Source organism: Oncorhynchus nerka, linkage group LG22 (genome assembly GCF_034236695.1).
Source record: "Oncorhynchus nerka isolate Pitt River linkage group LG22, Oner_Uvic_2.0, whole genome shotgun sequence".
Classification (NCBI taxonomy): Eukaryota; Metazoa; Chordata; class Actinopteri; order Salmoniformes; family Salmonidae; genus Oncorhynchus; species Oncorhynchus nerka.
In genome coordinates, this window is record NC_088417.1 from 24,671,331 (window position 1) to 24,689,682 (window position 18,352).

An 18,352-nucleotide genomic window follows, 5' to 3' on the forward strand; every position below is an offset into this window, starting at 1 on the left:
CTCAGTCTTTATCCGTACTACAACAGTGGATATTACTCGTCCCCCTGCCGTTAACTCTAGCTGGCTGGTAACTGTGCGTGCATGTCACACAAGGCTAGTCCAACACCGAACTCATCATTGAGACAATGCTGAAACATCAATCCATGGGTGAGTCAGTGACACTTAATTTGTGCCGAAATCAAAATTTAAGAAAAGTTATTTTGCAAATTCAGTAGGCTCTTGTGTGAAATAGGCTTCTAGAAGTGCCGCCTTGATTTTATTGCTTATCGTTAATGCCGTCTTATGTGTGCTTATCAGTATACAAGCACCTTTTCCCCCTACTCCTATCAATACTTTTGTATGACTAAATAGTCCTCAGAGCATGCGCGGACTAGCTGGCTGGTGTGTTTACGGACATTTTCAATCACTCCCTATCCCAATCTGTTGTCCCACATGCTTTAAGATGGCCACCATTGTTCCTGTACCCAAGAAGGCAAAGGTAACTGAACTAAATGACTGTAGCACTCATTTCCCACTTCAGTTTGCATACCGCCCCAACAGGTCCACAGATGACGCAATCGCCATCACACTGCCCTATCCCATCTAGGCAAAAGGAATACCTATGTAAGAATGCTGTTCATTGACTATAGCTCAGCATTCATCACCATTGATGCCCTCCAAGCTCATCAGGAGGCCCTGGGTCTCAACCCCGCCCTCCACACTCAACGTCAACAAAACTAAGGAGATGATTGTGGACTTCAGGAAACAGCAGAGGGAACACCCCCCTATCCACATCGATGGAACAGTAGTGGAGAGGGTAGCAAGTTTTAAGTTCCTCGGCATACACATCACAGACAAACTGAATTGGTCCACTCACACTGACAGCATCGTGAAGAAGGCGCAGCAGCGCCTCTTCAACCTCAGGAGGCTGAAGAAATTCGGCTTGTCACCAAAAGCACTCACAAACTTCTACAGATGCACAATCGAGAGCATCCTGGCGGGCTGTATCACCGCCTGGTACGGCAACTGCTCCGCCCTCAACCGTAAGGCTCTCCAGAGGGTAGTGAGGTCCGCACAACGCATCACCGGGGGCAAACTACCTGCCCTCCAGGACACCTACACCACCCGATGTTACAGGAAGGCCATAAAGATCATCAAGGACATCAACCACCGAACCACTGCCTGTTCACCCCGCTATCATCCAGAAGGCGAGGTCAGTACAGGTGCATCAAAGCTGGGACCGAGAGACTGAAAAACAGCTTCTATCTCAAGGCCATCAGACTGTTAAACAGCCACCACTAACATTGAGTGGCTGCTGCCAACACACTGTCATTGACACTGACCCAACTCCAGCCACTTTAATAATGGGAATTGATGGGAAATGATGTAAATATATCACTAGCCACTTTAAACAATGCTACCTTATATAATGTTACTTACCCTACATTATTCATCTCATATGCATACGTATATACTGTACTCTAGATCATCGACTGCATCCTTATGTCACTAGCCACTTTAACTATGCCACTTTGTTTACTTTGTCTACATACTCATCTCATATGTATATACTGTACTCAATACCATCTACTGTATGCTGCTCTGTACCATCACTCATTCATATATCCTTATGTACATATTCCTTATCCCCTTACACTGTGTATAAGACAGTAGTTTTGGAATTGTTAGTTAGATTACTTGTTGGTTATCACTGCATTGTCGGAACTGGAAGCACAAGCATTTCGCTACACTCGCATTAACATCTGCTAACCATGTGTATGTGACAAATAAAATTTGATTTGATTTGCAATTGGGTCCTGGACTTTTTGACGGGCTGCCCCCAGGTGGTGAAGGTAGGAAACATCTCCACTTCGCTGACCCTCAACACAGTGGTGCGTGTTCAGCCTCCGCCTGTACTCCTGTTCATCCACGCCTCCAACTAAATTGTCAAGTTTGCAGACAGCACAACAGGCGTGGGCTTGATTACCAACAACAACTAGACAGCCTACCGGGAGGAGGTGAGGGCACTCGGAGTGTGGTGTCAGGAAAACAACCGCTTACTCAAGTCAACAAATCAAAGGAGATGATCGTGGACTTCGAGAAACAGCAGAGGGAGTACACATCACAGACAAACTGAAATGGTCCACTCACACAGACAGTGTGGTGAAGAAGGCTCAACAGTGCCTCTTCAACCTCAGGAGGCTGGAGAAATTTGGCTTGTCACCCAAAACCCTGACAAATCTTTACAGATTCACAATCGAGAGCATCCCGTCAGGCTGTATCACACTATCACACTCGCATTAACATCTGCTAACCATGTGTAAGTGACACATAAAATTTGATCTTTAATAATTAAAAAAATGTTAGGACTACATTGCGTGAAGTTTAAAATGATTTCTGTCATTGTGTAATGTTATATATTTTAACATGACTATGTTTTAACACTCCAAAATACTTTTGATGAATAAATATTGAATCAGTCTTCTTCCTCAAATGATGGATATGATGATGCAATCTTTGCAAGAAGGAGGGAATCTGATTTAATTAATTCAGAGCAGGTGGAGTTAGCTGTGAGATAGCCCTCCCTAGAGCAGGTTAGTTCTGAAGGATTCGTTGCCATAGAAATGTATCAGGTGTGAGCCACTTGTATGACCGTTTAGCCCGAGTTGAACTCAAAGTTGATCAAAGTTAACTCCTCAGACCTGCTTCGTAGGCTACTCCTCTGGTTCTCCGGTGTAAACTAGGCTGCCACACAGCTTTTTAGTGATGAGTCACGCAGAACTACCCACAATCCCCTGCTGTTCCAGACACAGGACACTTCCTGTCTGGAAGACGGCTCATCAAAAGTCCCTGGGAACAGAATTAGGAAGGCACCGTGCTGCCTGGGTGATTGGGCTCTTATGTGACACCCCTGTCACTGTAGAAATACAACTTCTGATCCAACACAGAGTCAGAATCAGAACGACTCAATTATTACACGCACATTCTTCTCCCCTTCGACTCTTTCCCAGGTGGTTTCTTAACGGGAATGTGTTCACTCATTCTCATCACAGCCAAAAAGACAAGGTCAAGATAACATAACATAACTAGACCGGAGTTTTTCCCAGTCCGGTCACATGCACAAGATGAGTACTATATTGACCCTAAAGGGGAACTTTGATTGCTTGCAGAAAAAATAACAAATACTGTCTTGTTTTCCTCTAGTTTCCACGGTGATCTGAGCCTTTCAGGGTCGCAGGTTCTGTCATTACGGGCAACACACCTCCCCAGCAGCCTTCAGGACTGCGTCCAGGACATCATCATGGCAGCAGGCCATGCCTCTGTGACCTCTGCACTCTCCAGGCTCCGCCTCCACCTGCTGATTGACAGGATGGCCATCACAGGCACTCACACACACAGCTGCAGGGACACTCTCCGTTCCCTCACCTGGCAGCCCGCCATAGCAAGGTACACACACACACACACACACTAGAAGACCATCTATACTGACACAACAATTTCAAAGATTTTACTGAGTTACAGTTCATATAAGGAAATCAGTCAATTGAAATAAATTCCTTAGGCCCTCATGTATGGATTTCACATGACTGGGAATACAGTTATGCATCTGTTGGTCACAGATACATTAAAAAAAAGTAGGGCGTCGATCAGAAACCAGTCAGTATCCATAATTTGCTTCATGCAGCGCAACACATCTTCACATAGTTGATCAGGCTGTTGATTGTGGAATGTTGTCCCACTCCTCTTCAATGGCTGTGCGAAGTTGCTAGATATTGGCGGGAACTGTAACACGCTGTCAATCCAGAGCATCCCAAACATGCTCAATGGGTGACATGCCTGGTCAGTATGCAGGCCATGGAAGAACTGGGACATTTTCAGCTTCCAGTAATTGTGTACAGATCCTTGCAACAACATTTTTCTTCAGTAAATGAATCCTTTATTTTGTATTATTCAATGCTGCACTTTCAGCAGCTTTACTGCACTCATCATTTCTACAGGGCAGTTATATGTCCACCAAAATTCAAGATATCATCCATATTCTCCATTATTCTGTCTCTCTCTCTCTCTGTCTGTAGGTTTGTGCAGGTGCGTCCAGCGTGTGTGGAGGATGAGAGGTTGCTGGTGGACGTTATAGCGTTCCTGAACGCCTACTTCAAACAGAGCCATTTAGGGTCCGAGGACAAGGACCTCCGCTGGATACTGGAGCTACTCCTCAAACAGGTCAGCACTAGGACCAGGAGGTCCCCAGGTTTGCTTTCCTCATCACCTAGATCCTTGTCCACTTTGCTTCATTACCTTTCTCTAGTCTCATCTCCATCTTTTACATTGATCTGAACCCAGGTTATGTGAAAGCAGTATGATAAGTCCTATTGGGAAAATGCCCTCAACCTATCTTCTCAGGGTTTGCCCTCTTTGATATCGCTTTAACCTCTAGCCTTTCATCTAGGCCTTATCCTATGTGTCGTCATAAAGGAGATGAGGGAATAGGGACTATAATAGGAAAACTGGTCTAGTGTATCAACATTACTCAGTAAATCTGACTTCATCTCCTTTCTTGTATTAACCCATGTTGGGAACCATTAGATTGGGCACACTCCCCATCTTCTCCCCTAAAACTGTAGGGTGAGTGGGTGCTTGCATGTGTGTGTGCCAGCGATCCAGTTAAGCTTGTCCTCCCCAAACACAGATATGTGTAGTTATCAAAGTAGAGCCTGTATAAATCACACACTGTCAAAGGACAGAAAGGCATTAATATCACATTACAACCCCAAAATAGAGTACCAGGACCCACAACACAGATGATTTCCACAGCTGTTAAGAAACTCTGTTCTTTCTTAGCTACAGGAGCTACATCAGATCAAATGTGTCTTACCTTGCCTGCTTCATCATAAGTATGGGAATTTTACATTTTTTGACTGTTTGAGAACCCGCATGGGCTGAACTGAAAAAACATGTGCGCATTTATTTATATGCCAACAGTGCCAAATTAATCATACCGATAACAAATCATAATTGCTAAATTGCCTCAATAAAAAATTATTTCCATTTAAGATGAATTTATTGAAACCATAATATCAACTGTTTAAATTATATCAAATCACATTTATTTATAAAGCCCTTTTTATATCAGCAGATGTCAAAAAGTGCTTATACAGAAACCCAGGCTAAAACTCCAAACAGCAAGCAATGCAGATTTAGAAGCACGGTGGCAAGAAAAAACTCCCTAGAAAGGCAGGGAAAGGAAGAAACGTAGAGAGGAACAAGGCTCTGGGGGGTGACCAGTCCTCTTCTGGCTGTGCTGGGTGGAGATTATAAGAGTACATGGCTATTAAGGCCAGATTGTTTTTCAAGATGTTCAAACGTTCATAGATAACCAGCAGGGTCAAATAATAATCACAGTGTTTCTAGAGGTTACAATAGTTCAGTACCTCAGGAATACATGTCAGTTGGCTTTTCATGGTTAGCATTCAGAGGTCGAGAATGCAGGTGTGGGGGAGAGAGAGAGAGTCGGGAACAGCAGGTCTGGGACAAGGTAGCAAGTCCGGTGAATAGTTCAGGGTTCCATAGCCGCAGGCAGAACAGTTGAACCTGGAGCAGCAGCACGACCAGGTGGACTGGGGACAGCCAGGAGTCATCAGGCCAGGTTGTCCTGAGTCATGGTCCTAGGGCTTAGGTCCTCTGGGAGGGGAGGGAGAGAGAATTAGAAGGAGCATACTTAAATGTACACAGGACACCAGATAAGACAGGAGAATTACACCAGATATAACAGACTGACCCTAGCCCCCTGGCACATAACCTCCAGTGTGCTGCAATAGTCTGAGACGGGGGACACTGACAGGACCGAGGGGGGACACACTGTGACAGGGCCAACCAGGCAGGATATAACTCCACCCACTTTGCCAAAGCACAGCCCCTACACCACTAGAGGGATATCAACAGACCACCAACTTAGTATAGCCCACGAAGATCTCCTCCACCGCATGAGCCAGAGAACAAAATCTTCAGTAAGGCAGTAACCTCAGTAGTGATGCTTGCTTGTAGAAGCCTATGTATGGCTGTGCAATGACACAGCCTTGTTTTGTTAATTTTGCAGACGAAACGCTCCTATTTCCCGAGCCATTAACACAATCAAAACTAGGGTTGCAAAGGGTTGGACATTTTTCGGTAAATTTCCCAATTTTGGGGGGAAATCTTCATTGGGAAGTTAAGCCCTGAAATTTGGGGAATTTTGCTTAAATTCATCAAAGTTTGCTTATAACGGTGATCCTTTTTTTTGTGGGAAACACATAAGGCAATTCTAGGTCTTGTGGCATATTTTGGTTAAACTATCCCCAATTCAATGGAATTGCAACCCTCTGCATGCACAGTGCATTCTTCCATCACATGTGCAGTGCACTCTTCCATCACATGTACAGCTGATTCTCAAGTTCTTGCACACTAATGAGATGCTATTGAGCCCATTCCACTACACTGTCTGAGCAAAGGACTATGTGTTTTCTGGTAAGTTTTGATTACAATACTGGTTGGGATGAATACATTTTATATGACATGCATGATTTTTTGTTAACTAGTAAATAGTAGCCTACAGCAAAGTTTTTAAAAATAATTTCTAACTTGTTAACAAATTCTGCTAGTTCGTTTTTGCTACCATGTGGCTTTTAGCTTTCTTGAGCCTGCTAACTGAGGAGTGTTAATTCACCTGTTTCCATACATGTTTCATTTTAGAACATTTATCTTACAAAGGAGTTGTTTAATCTAACTGCTTAACTATTTATCTGTACATTTTTTAAACTAATTTTTTTCTTATCTTTACAGGAAAATACCACGGGCACTATCTGATGTGTGGAGACATTTCACTGCAGCTAATGTATAAGGAAACGCAGTGTACATTTGCAAATACTATTCCCTCTGCAAGGCAATCAAACAAGCTAAGCATCAGTATAGAGACAAAGTAGAGTCTCAATTCAATGGCTCAGACACGAGAGGTATGTGGCAGGGTCTACAGTCAATCACAGACTATATAAGGAAAACCAGTTAGGTTAGATTACTCGTTGGATATTATTGCATTGTCGGAACTAGAACCATAAGCATTTCGCTACACTCGCATTAACATCTGCTAACCATGTGTATGTGACAAATAAAGTTGTATTTGATTTGACAAATCATATGAGAATAATGCAACAAAGATGCAGAATCATCTGGCCAAGTGCATAAAGTTTGCCACACGCTCACAACAAGCAACCTCTGACAAAAGTCCCTCTACTTCTATTCGTGGTGAAAATGATGACTCGGACACCATATTGATAGCAACAGCTCATGGTCCTGCTGTAATCAGACATTTTTTTTGACCCAATGGAGGAAAGTAGTCAAGAGATGCTGATGAATGTCTTTCTCGAGCTGTGTATGGAACTGGTTCACCTCTGATGATGCTCACAGGCAATGTGTATTGGAAGATATTTCTGAATGTTCTTCACCCAGCATACACCCCTCCAACCAGTCATGCTTTATCTACTCATTTGCTGGATGCAGAGTTCAACAGAGTTCAAGTGAAGGTCAAGCAAATCATAGAGAAAGCATACTGTATTGCAATCATCTCTGATGGGTGGTCAAAAGGAATAATGGGAAAGGAATAATTAACTACATCTCCACCACACAACCAGTATTCTACAAGAGCAGATACAAGGGACAACAGACACACCGGTCTCTACATTGCAGATGAGCTGAAGGCAGTCATCAATGACCTTGGACCACAGAAGGCATTTGCACTAGTGACAGACAATGATGTGAACATGAAGGCTGCTTGGTCTAAAGTGGAGGAGTCCTACCCTCACATCACACCCATTGGCTGTGCTGCTCATGCATTGAATCTACTCCTCAAGGACATCATGGCACTGAAAACAATGGATAGACTACAAGAGAGCCAAGAAAATGGTTAGGTATGTGAAGGGTCATCAAGTTATAGCAGCAATCTACCTCACCAAGCAAAGTGAGAAGAATAAGAGCACCACATTGAAGCTGCCCAGCAACACCTGTTAAGGTGGTGTTGTCATCATGTTTGACAGTCTCCTGAAGGGGAAGGAGTCTCTCCAAGAAATGGCCATATCAGTCTGCCGATATGGACAGCCCCATCAAGAGGGTCCTCCTGGATGATGTATTTTGGGAGAGAGTGATAAGCAGTCTGAAACTCCTGAAACCTATACCAGTAGCCATTGCACGGATTAAGGGAGACAATGCCATCCTGTCTGATGTTCAGACTGCTTGCAGATATAAGTTAAGAAATCCGTACTGCCCTGCCCACTTCACTGTTGCTCCAAGCAGAGGAAACTGCAGTTCTGAAATACATCAAAAAGCGTTACGACTTCTGCCTGAAGCCCATACATGTTGGACCCCAAGTCTGCTGGCAAGAGCATCCTGTCTGGTACTGAGATCAACAAGGCCTATGGTGTCATCACTACTGTGTCTCGCCACCTTGGCCTGGATGAGGGCAAGGTTCTTGGCAGGCTGGCAAAGTACACTTCCAAGCAAGGGCTTTGGGATGGAGATGCAATATGGCAATCGTGCCAACATATCTCATCAGCCACCTGGTTGAAGGGACTTTGTGAATCTGAGGCTCTTTCCCCTGTTGCCTCCATCATCCTCCAAATCCCACCAACATCAGCCACCTCAGAGCACAACTGGTCCTTGTTTGGGAACACACACACCAAAGCACACAACAGGCTGACCAATACAAGGGTTGAGAAATTGGTGGCCATCCAGGCAAATTTTAGGCTTTTTGATCCTGACAACAAGCCATCCTCAACCAGGTTGGAAAGTGACAGTGAAGACGAGGCCTCAGTCTGATGTTCAAGAGGTGGACATTGAGGAAGTCCAGGGAGAAGACATGGAGGCCTGAGAGGAAGACAACTGAAGCTACGTTTCTAGACTCTCATTTTACAAATGTATGTTGAAAACATTTTTTGGGAGATGCGATGGGGTCATTCAATATTTCCTTTATTTTGCTGTTCAGTGAAATCATCCCTTGTGAATAGTCAACTCATTTAATTAAAGTTCAATTCGTAACAATTTTTCTAAATGATTTCTATTGGAAGGATTTAATCATTTCCAATTATGTCTACTTATGTTAAGGTAAAATGTTTATGTTTCTGTCTCCATATGATATGGTAAATGTATGCAATGCAAAAAAACATATACATTTAAATGGTATAAATTTCCTTATTCCCGTTAATTCCCATATATTCCTGTTAATTCCTGTTAATTCCCACGGAAAGTTTCTATCTCTGAATATTCCCCAAAATGTGCAACCCTAATCAAGACACACCTATTTTATAGCAGATCACATGAATTAATATAACAGAATAAAATAGATCTGAATATTTTTCCAAATTATTAAAGTTGCCAGTGCGAACGGATGCACATCTGGAACAGTTTTTCTGAAAGCGTGCTAATTTGAAACAGGGCTTAGTTTGGTGTGTTTTAAAGAAACAAATGTTCAGTGTTACAAACCAAAATCTCTCTCTTCTATGTTGGCCTGAAAACGTTGGATTTTCTGCCTTTTTCTTTGGATTTTTCTAAATGGATGAACAATTCCACGTTGAACACTGCATGCTGATGAATTACGGCCATGACATACAGTACCAGTCAAAGGTTTGGACACACCTACTCAAGGGGTTTTCTTTCTACGTTGTAGAATAATAGTGAAGACATCAAAACTATGAAATAACACATGGAATCCAGAAGTAACCAAAAAAGTGTTGAACAAATCAAAATATATTTTAGATTCTTAAAAGTAGCCTTGATGACAGCTTTGCACACTCTTGATTCCATATGTGTTATTTCATAGTTTTGATGTCTTCACTATTATTCTAAAATGTAGAAAATAATAAAAACAAAACCTGGAATGAGGATGTGTCCAAACTTTTGACTGGTACTATATGTTTTGTAAGTAGGGCTTAATGATTCTGATGAAAATACTCTTTGTCTTATCAAACTGTATATTTTCAGTGTTGGAACCTGTGTATGTTTAGAGGGGTTATAGCATAGCATAACAAATTCTAAATGGCTAGTAGTTTGCAAAGTTTCCTATGCGGTAAAATAGACGGGACACAATTATTCCAAAACTGCAGCTCGTTGTTGGAACAACTTTAATCAACCAGTCCATTTAGAATCTATGATAAAATTGTTGGCATTTGGCAAGGAATGTAGCTTGTGTATACCATCATTTATTTCTGTAGGCCTAATGGGATCTTGTGTGCAAACGCAGCATGCGTTTCTAGAGGGAGCAGTCGGAAAGCAATTGAGTAAGTGAGACACAGAGGGGAAAGGGAATTTAGTGGGAAGAACTGTGTGATTGCTTGCCTTGGCAAATGTGTTTTGTTGTGTCCTGCAAATGCACATGTACTAATGAAACACTACAGTCAAAGCAAATGAATGTTGCCTTCAAGACACATTTTCATTTTGGGGGGGACAAGCCCCAAAGCACATTTCTCCAAATACTTTTAGTATGTTTTTATTATTGAAATTATATTTTACCCTGCACCTATCACCTTGAAACTCAATGGGAAAAGGATACATATTCATTCTGAATACCTTAATGATACTGAACAAATAAATAGATACAACATTCAACTATTTCATTTTTTTTTTTACTGAGTTACAGTTCATACTGTAAATGGAAATCAGTCAATTGAAATAAATTAATTAGGCCCTAATCTATGGTTTTCACATGACTGGGCAGGGGCACAGCTATGGGTGGGTGGCTTATGGTAGCTCTGTTGGACATTCCTGCAGTCCGCATGCCCATTGCACGCTCCTTCAAATCTTGAGACGTCTGTGGCATTGTGTTATTTGACAAAACTGGAAATTGTAGACTTGCCTTTTGTCAGCAGCACAAGGTGCACCTGTGTAATGATCATGCTGTTTAATCATCTTATTGATATGCCACACCTGTCAGATGGATGGATTATCTTGGCAAAGGAGAAATGCTCACTAACAGGGATGGTAACAAATTTGTGCACAAGATTTGAGAGAAATAATATTTTTGTGCGTATGGAACATTTCTGGGATCTTTTATTTCAGCTCCTGAAACATGGCAACAACACTTTACATGTTGCATTTATATTTTTGTTCACTGTAGTTTAGATTGTAGTTAGTTTATAATGCGTGAGGAGTTGTATACAAGTTTAGCTTTCTTGGATGAAGTAGTGAGACAGTTCAACCTGCAGCATTACCTGCGTGTGTGTATGTGTTCCATGCAGGAGACCAACTCACTGCTGGACCTGCTGCTCGGCGAGGACTCGCAGACACACACGCCGACACACGCGGCGAGTCAGGGAGAGACGGAGGAACTAGTAGAACTGAGGGCCCAGATCAACCAGAGACTACAGAGAGAACTGACAGGGTTCATCAACACATTACTGCACCGCCTCACACACACCACCGACAGGTGCAGTAGAAACACGCACCCCCCCTCTCTTTTCCTCTCTAACTGATAAGGCTACCACCTCCAATTGCCAGTCTCTGTACCTCTGGTGTTTATTTGTTAGAGTATGGAGTCATTTGTATGCAAAGCGTGTTCCGTATCGCTCAAGAAAACTGCCTGTAGGCATTTTCTACTTAAGACACATCCACACACACGCAGTACACACACAGTACACACACACACATGCTGAAATACAGCTACAACACAGAGCTACAAATGTGACTAAGACAAACAGGGTAGACATCTCCCCCACAGTTATTCGTTTTCTAGTGTATCTGACTGAACAAACTGCTTGTTTAACTGTTGTGTAGAATAGCTCATTCTAGCATTGTGAGCTGTACTGATAAATGATTACACAAGTGTGTTTTATCACATTGCTATTAAACTACTGTACTCTTCTCATCTTCCCTAGTCAGAAGTGCCTAGGGCCATGGAAGCAGCACCGATGACTTTTCACAGCTAGCTAGCGAGCTTCCCCTGGCAGTAGAATTTTTACTGTGTCCCTATGAATACAAAAAAAATTATCCTCATAAAACATAAATTAAAGAATGATCATTTTTGCCTTTTGGGGTGTGTGAGAGAGTGTGCACGTACGTGGTATTATTCACACTGCCTGTGGAGCTTGATTAATGTTTAATACCATGAAATTATAGAAGAGGCTGAACAAAGCTTATGACTGCAGTGGGATGCATTTTTTATATTCTGTGTGGTGATATTCGTATCCATGAGGCTAAGAACAAGCATTTCGCTCCACTACAAACTTTTCGCTACACTCGCAATAACATCTGCTAACCATGTGTGTATGTGACCAATACAATTTGATTTGATGTTACTTTCAGTAGGAGCAGCTTGACGTTTTCCTTGATGTTAGTTGTTGGTTATTGATGGCAATATTTGTCTCTGCCCATCTTCCTCTATCACACCATCTTCCTCCCATTAACTTTCACTCCTCTGTCTCTCCTTTCTTTGTCTGTTTTACCCTCTCTACTCCTTTTTACTCCCCTCCCTCCCTCCCTGCATCTCCCCTCCCTTCCTCCCTGCGTCTCCTCTCTCTTTCCCTGCATCTCCTCTCCCTCCCTCCCTCCCTGCATCTCCCCTCCCTCCCTGCATCTCCCCTCCCTCCCTGCATCTCCCCTCCCTCTCTGTCTCCTCTCTCTCTCCCTGCATCTCCCCTCCCTCCCTGCATCTCCCCTCCCTCTCGGAGTCTCCTCTCTCTCACCCTGCATCTCCTCTCCCTCCCTGCATCTCCCCTCCCTCCCTGCGTCTCCTCTCTCTCACCCTGCATCTCCTCTCTCTCTCTCCCCCAACAGGTTTTGTTTGGCACTGACAGGGCCCTTTGAGAGCCATCTGGCAGTGCGGTTTCTCCAGTGCCTGCGGGTGTCAGACGCCCCACGCTTCTACGGCCTCCCGAGTCTGGAGAGGAATCTGCTGGGCATGGTCAGCCTCACGGCCCAACCCGGCTGGAGCTCACACTGTCCCACCATGGAGCCCCAGTCTCTCTGCACCAAGTACCTCAGTGGACTACTGGAGGTGTGTGTGATGGGTGCAGAAGGGAGTGTGTAACGTGCTCTGTGGCCTCCACAAATTAGTCAAAGTGAAAATTAGTTATTTGTTGTGAAATATCAGCCCTCTAGAAATTGAGGAAGAAAATACATTTTGTAATTAATTAAATCCAACTACAACCTGCTCCTGAACATGAATAAATATACAGACTACAACACGGTAAATTGTTGATGAGAAATCATCCCAGCTGGTTCCATCTGGTTCTACCCATAGCCAAGAATAGCAGAGCACTGTCCTGTTCAGATAAGCATAGTAGTGGTCAGTGTAGCTTAGTTCACCATGAGAACACACGGCACAACCTAGTTTGGCATTGCCTGGGACAGTCTAAAAAAACAGCACAGCTCACAACAGCCTTAGTATGGTCCAGTACAACCTAGCCTGACACAGATGATTCCAAGTTTTGGCCTCTCACCCTTGACTCCCCCATACCTCACCCCCTGTCTCTCCCAGTTCTCTATGGCCCTTAAGGTGCTTTTCATCTGGCCTTGGCCTCTCATCTTTACTCTCCCATAACTCATCCCGTCTCTCCCAGTTCTCTATGGCCATTAGGGTGCTTTTCATCTGGCCTTGGCCTCTCATCTTTACTCTCCCATAACTCATCCCCTGTCTCTCCCAGTTCTCTATGGCCATTAGGGTGCTTTTCATCTGGCCTTGGCCTCTCATCTTGACTCCCCCATACCTCATCCCCTGTCTCTCCCAGTGCTCTATGGCCCTTAGGGTGCTTTTCATCTGGCCTTGGCCTCTCATCTTGACTCCCCCATACCTCATCCCCTGTCTCTCCCAGTGCTCTATGGCCCTTAGGGTGCTTTTCATCTGGCCTTGGCCTCTCATCTAGACTCCCCCATACCTCATCCCCTGTCTCTCCCAGTGCTCTATGGCCCTCAGGGTGCTTTTCATCTGGCCTTGGCCTTTCATCTAGACTCCCCCATACCTCACCCCCTGTCTCTCCCAGTTCTCTATGGCCCTTGGGGTGCTTTTCATCTGGCCTTGGCCTCTCTCACTCACCTCTCTGTTTGCAGGCTAATCAAAGCTAAGGTCCCAGCTGCATTTAAGACTCATTTAGATGCACTGAATAAAACCTTTGAATTAATGAACACAGACTGTTGATTGCATCACTGGGCTCAGTGCCCTGTTCCCTTCTAGTCCCGAGCAGGGTTTGGGTCATGAGTAAAGATTGGAATTTCGGTTTACTTCCTGATTTGACTTAATTAGTAATACTGTTGAGATATTGTTGTCCTTCCCCTAGCATCGGCTCTGAATGGGTTTCGTATTGGGCAGGGCTCTACAATGCAACCATTTTATCCGCATACAGTATGTGCTTAAATATTTAGCTGTGCAACTTGGAATTCTTATTTAGGAGCACCAGTGCATGTATAAAAATGAAAGATTCTAGCTTTATTTCCAAAATGTTTAGCCTTGTGCTCCTAAATTTCAATGTGTGTGCCTAGATTTCTCAACTTAAGTGTGCACGTGCCCCTTTAAAAAAAAAAAGCTCAGCGTAGAACCCTGTTGGGAATGAGTAGTTGTGATGTTGACCCTTGTGTCATCCTCTAGGTGATCTCGTCATTCTATGTGGAGTGGGGGGGTAACTCCATGTCCTTCATGGGAAAAGGAGTCACCAAGAATGCTGTCATCTGTCTGCTTCACTTGTCCCATGAGATGATGGCCCAGAACAAAGACAAGGTCAGCAACCCAGCCAGAACTGCACTGATTGCCTTTCTACGCTAAAGGCAAAGAAGATTTTTAATTGTGAAATGTGTACTGAACAAAAATATAAACGCGACATGCAACAATTTTAAAATATTTTACTGAGTTACAGGTCATAGAAGGAAATCAGTCAATTGAAATAAATAAATTAGACCCTAATTTATGGATTTCTCATGACGGCAATGGGCGCAGCCATGGGTGAGCCCAACCACTAAGGAGCCTGGCCCACCCACTGGGGAGCCAGGCACAGCTAATCAGAATAAGGTTTTCCACAGAAAAGGGCTTTGTTAGATAGAAATATTCTTCAGCCGATCCCGCAGGTGAAGAAGCCAGATGTGGAGTCCTGGGCTGTCATGGTTACGTGTGGTCTGCGGTTGTGAGACTGCATGGATGTACTGCCAAATTCTCTAAAATGTCATTGGAGGCAAAATTATGATAGAGAAATGAACTTTCAATTCTCTGGCAACAAGCTCTGTTGGACATTCCTGCAGTCAGCATGCCAATTGCACACTCCCTCAGAACTTGACATTGTGTTGTGTGACAAAACTTCACATTTTAGTGGCATATTATTGTCCCCAGCACCAGGTGCACTTGTGTAATGATCATGCTGTTTAATCAGCTTCTTGATATGCCACACCTGTCAGATAGATGGATTATCTTGGCAAAGCAGAAAAGCTCACTATCAGGGATGTAATCAAATTTGTGCACAGAATTTTAGAGAAATGAGCTTTTTGTGCGTATGGAAAATCTCTGGGATCTTTCATGTCAGCTCCTGAAACATGGGACCAAGATTTGACATGTTGTGTTTCTATTTTTGTTCAGTATAGTAGTAGAGTAAATGTGTTAATGTGTGCTTCCTGCATGGAGAAGTTTCTCCTTTTGTTTGTACATCAGTCTGGATTTCTGGAGATATGACTATTCTCTGTTTTTGTGTTGATCTATTTCAGGACTTCATTTCTCAGTGGTCTTTGGGTCAGGAGGTGGGGTCTGATGACCCCAGTGGGTCACAGCTGGGTCTTGCCTGGCTCATACCTCTGTGGGTGGACAGAGACCCGGAGGTAACATACACTCAATGACTCAACTTGTATAAGAACAAGCAAGAAAAATAAAATGTGAGCGTAAGAAGTACAAGTTATTATTTCATGGAAACAGTTTGTCAAATTCCGTCTGGAGTTATGGAGAGACATTCAGGCAAAAGTTTGTATTGCTTCTCTCTGCTCCAAAGTTTCTGTTATTAAACCGGTGCTCCTTCCTAGACTCCTACGCTTGAGTTCACAAGCACTGACAATGAAAAGCAAAGGGCAATGTCTTCTCTTTCTCTCTCTCTCTCTCTATCTGTAAGTTCTCTATAAGTAAATGTGAAAAAATTCCCATGACAAGTAGGATCTTTTTCTGTGTGGATCACAGCAAATGCCAGAGTGACAGTGTAAATATCCAAGACATTTCTGGAACAGTGTCTTTGTGACTTTGGGGACCCCAGGTGTGTCAGACAGGTACCTTTTTTATCTATCTGCTGTTGTATTCACACCCAACCCCTTGGCTCTCTGTCTTTTCCTTTCTCTCTCCTCGCCCTCCGCTTTTCCCTTCCCACCACTCTTTTAACCCTCCCCTCCTCTCTCACACCCCTCTCCCCCCTGCTGCCTTATCCCACTTACCTTCCATCCCCTCTCCAGGTGAGGTTTGCCAGCCTGGGTGTGGGCTCTGCCCTGTCCTCTGTGCCCAGTGGATGCCAGTCTCTGAGTAGCAGCTGTCAGAATATCAGTGGAGGTCTGTGGGGAACCCTGCTCAACATCCTCCTGGACCAGCAAGAGAGCACCATGGTCCGCAGAGAGGTACTGAACACCTACGCCTGTTCGCTAACCACTAAGCCATAGAGAGAGTTTGGGCATTATGGTTTAAAGCAGAATGCATAATAATGCTCTTAGCATGCCACGGCAGCCATGGTGGCACCTTCTGGGCATATTGACCAATAACCGTTCCAGACAATGCATTTGTAAATCAGACATAGGACAACTTTACTCCATCAACAAGTTTAAAGTAAAGTCCTTGCAGTACCAGCTAAGTACATCTAGATGGCAGTGTTGTTGATGTTCTTGTCTCATCTTCTGTGTGTTTCTCAAGGCGGTGTTTATCCTCCAGAACCTACTGGTGATGCCCATGCCTGCCACAGCTGACCAGGTCACCGACTCTACCTGGCAGGTCAGTGGCATTTGGTTATGTTTTGTTGTGGTATGTTGTTTTAGTTATCCTGGTACTGACATACTGTAGGTTAATTCATGGGCTCCCAAGTGGTGCAGTGGTCTAAGGCACTGCATCTCCGTGCTAGAGGTGTCACTACAGACCCTGGTTCGATTCCAGGCTGGATCACTTGGGGCCTTAATTGGAAGTCCCATAGGGTGGCGCACAATTGGCCCAGCGTCGTCTAGGTTTGGCCGGGGTAGGCAGTCATATTAAAGAAGAACTAGTTGCCTAGTTAAATAAAGGTTCAATTAAAAAAATCGAGTTACATAGTAATTACCATGTTTTCATCTCTTCCTCTACTCCCTCTCTCTCCTCCCTCTCTCCATAGAGTCCGTGTGTCCATGATGAGTCTTCAGGTGTATGTCTGGTGGGTCTCCAAGCCCTACAGGCTCTGCTCTACCACTGTCAGTTCTTCCAGCACACTGCCCTCATGGCCACAGCCTGCTACAGAGGCAGGTACACCTTCGACCTGCAACCCTCAGCCAGGGACCCCGGCCCACAGGACAGCACCACTGAAGGTCCTGGGACTGCACCTGTCCATTCTTCTGTCAGTCTGTCTAGCCATTAGGTTGTTCAATCAGTGATTCAGTCAGAGTGAATCTGAAATCAAGTGTTATTGTGGTAAACGGGCAAAGTATTTTATTTATTGGCCTGTAGCCTCTTTTTTTTCTTGCATGATGTTGTTTGTGATGCTCCCTGTCTGTCTGTTTAGATGCGGATGACTCCCTGAGGTTGTGGAGACCTCCTAACCGAGTCCCAGTGAATCCTAGCAGGGCCTCTGGCTCCCTGTCCACCTCCAGCACTCTGGTACGTAAAGTATTGCAGGTCTGGTGGATCAAGGCCCATTCATAGACTGTAATCCTCTTAGGTTGCAGCTTAAGACTCAGTCCACTTGACCACTAGAAACCATTCAAATCAAATGTTATTTGTAACATGCGCCGTATACAACCAGTGTAGACCTTACTGTGAAATGCTGACTTACAAGCCTTTAACCAACAATACAGTTAAAGAAATAGAGTTAAGAAAATATTTACTAAATAAACTAAAGTAATTTTTAAAATAAAAAGTAACACAATAAAATAATGAGGCTATATACAGGGGATACTGGTACCGGGTCAATGTACGGGGGTACAGACAAGTCAAGGTAATTTGTACATGTAGGTAGGGGTGAAGTGACTATGGATAGATAATAAACAGAGAGTAGCAGCAGTGTACATGTAGGTAGGGGTGAAGTGACTATGGATAGATAATAAACAGCGAGTAGCAGCAGTGTACATGTAGGTAGGGGTGAAGTGACTATGGATAGATAATAAACAGCGAGTAGCAGCAGTGTACATGTAGGTAGGGGTGAAGTGACTATGGATAGATAATAAACAGTGAGTA

At 43.9% G+C, this 18,352-nt stretch overlaps 1 protein-coding gene across 1 annotated transcript in view; it reads left to right on the forward strand.

Moving 5' to 3' along the window:
• The window catches only part of rttn (rotatin), a 129,634-nt gene that overhangs the window by 30,179 nt on the left and 81,103 nt on the right, over nt 1-18,352 (forward strand). The window contains exons 25-34 of the mRNA XM_065007079.1: nt 3,184-3,426; nt 4,056-4,200; nt 11,235-11,422; nt 12,769-12,988; nt 14,576-14,704; nt 15,676-15,786; nt 16,402-16,560; nt 16,850-16,927; nt 17,298-17,487; nt 17,682-17,776. Coding sequence (XP_064863151.1) covers nt 3,184-3,426; nt 4,056-4,200; nt 11,235-11,422; nt 12,769-12,988; nt 14,576-14,704; nt 15,676-15,786; nt 16,402-16,560; nt 16,850-16,927; nt 17,298-17,487; nt 17,682-17,776 — 1,558 coding nt within the window. The remainder of the gene's footprint in view (nt 1-3,183; nt 3,427-4,055; nt 4,201-11,234; nt 11,423-12,768; nt 12,989-14,575; nt 14,705-15,675; nt 15,787-16,401; nt 16,561-16,849; nt 16,928-17,297; nt 17,488-17,681; nt 17,777-18,352) is intronic.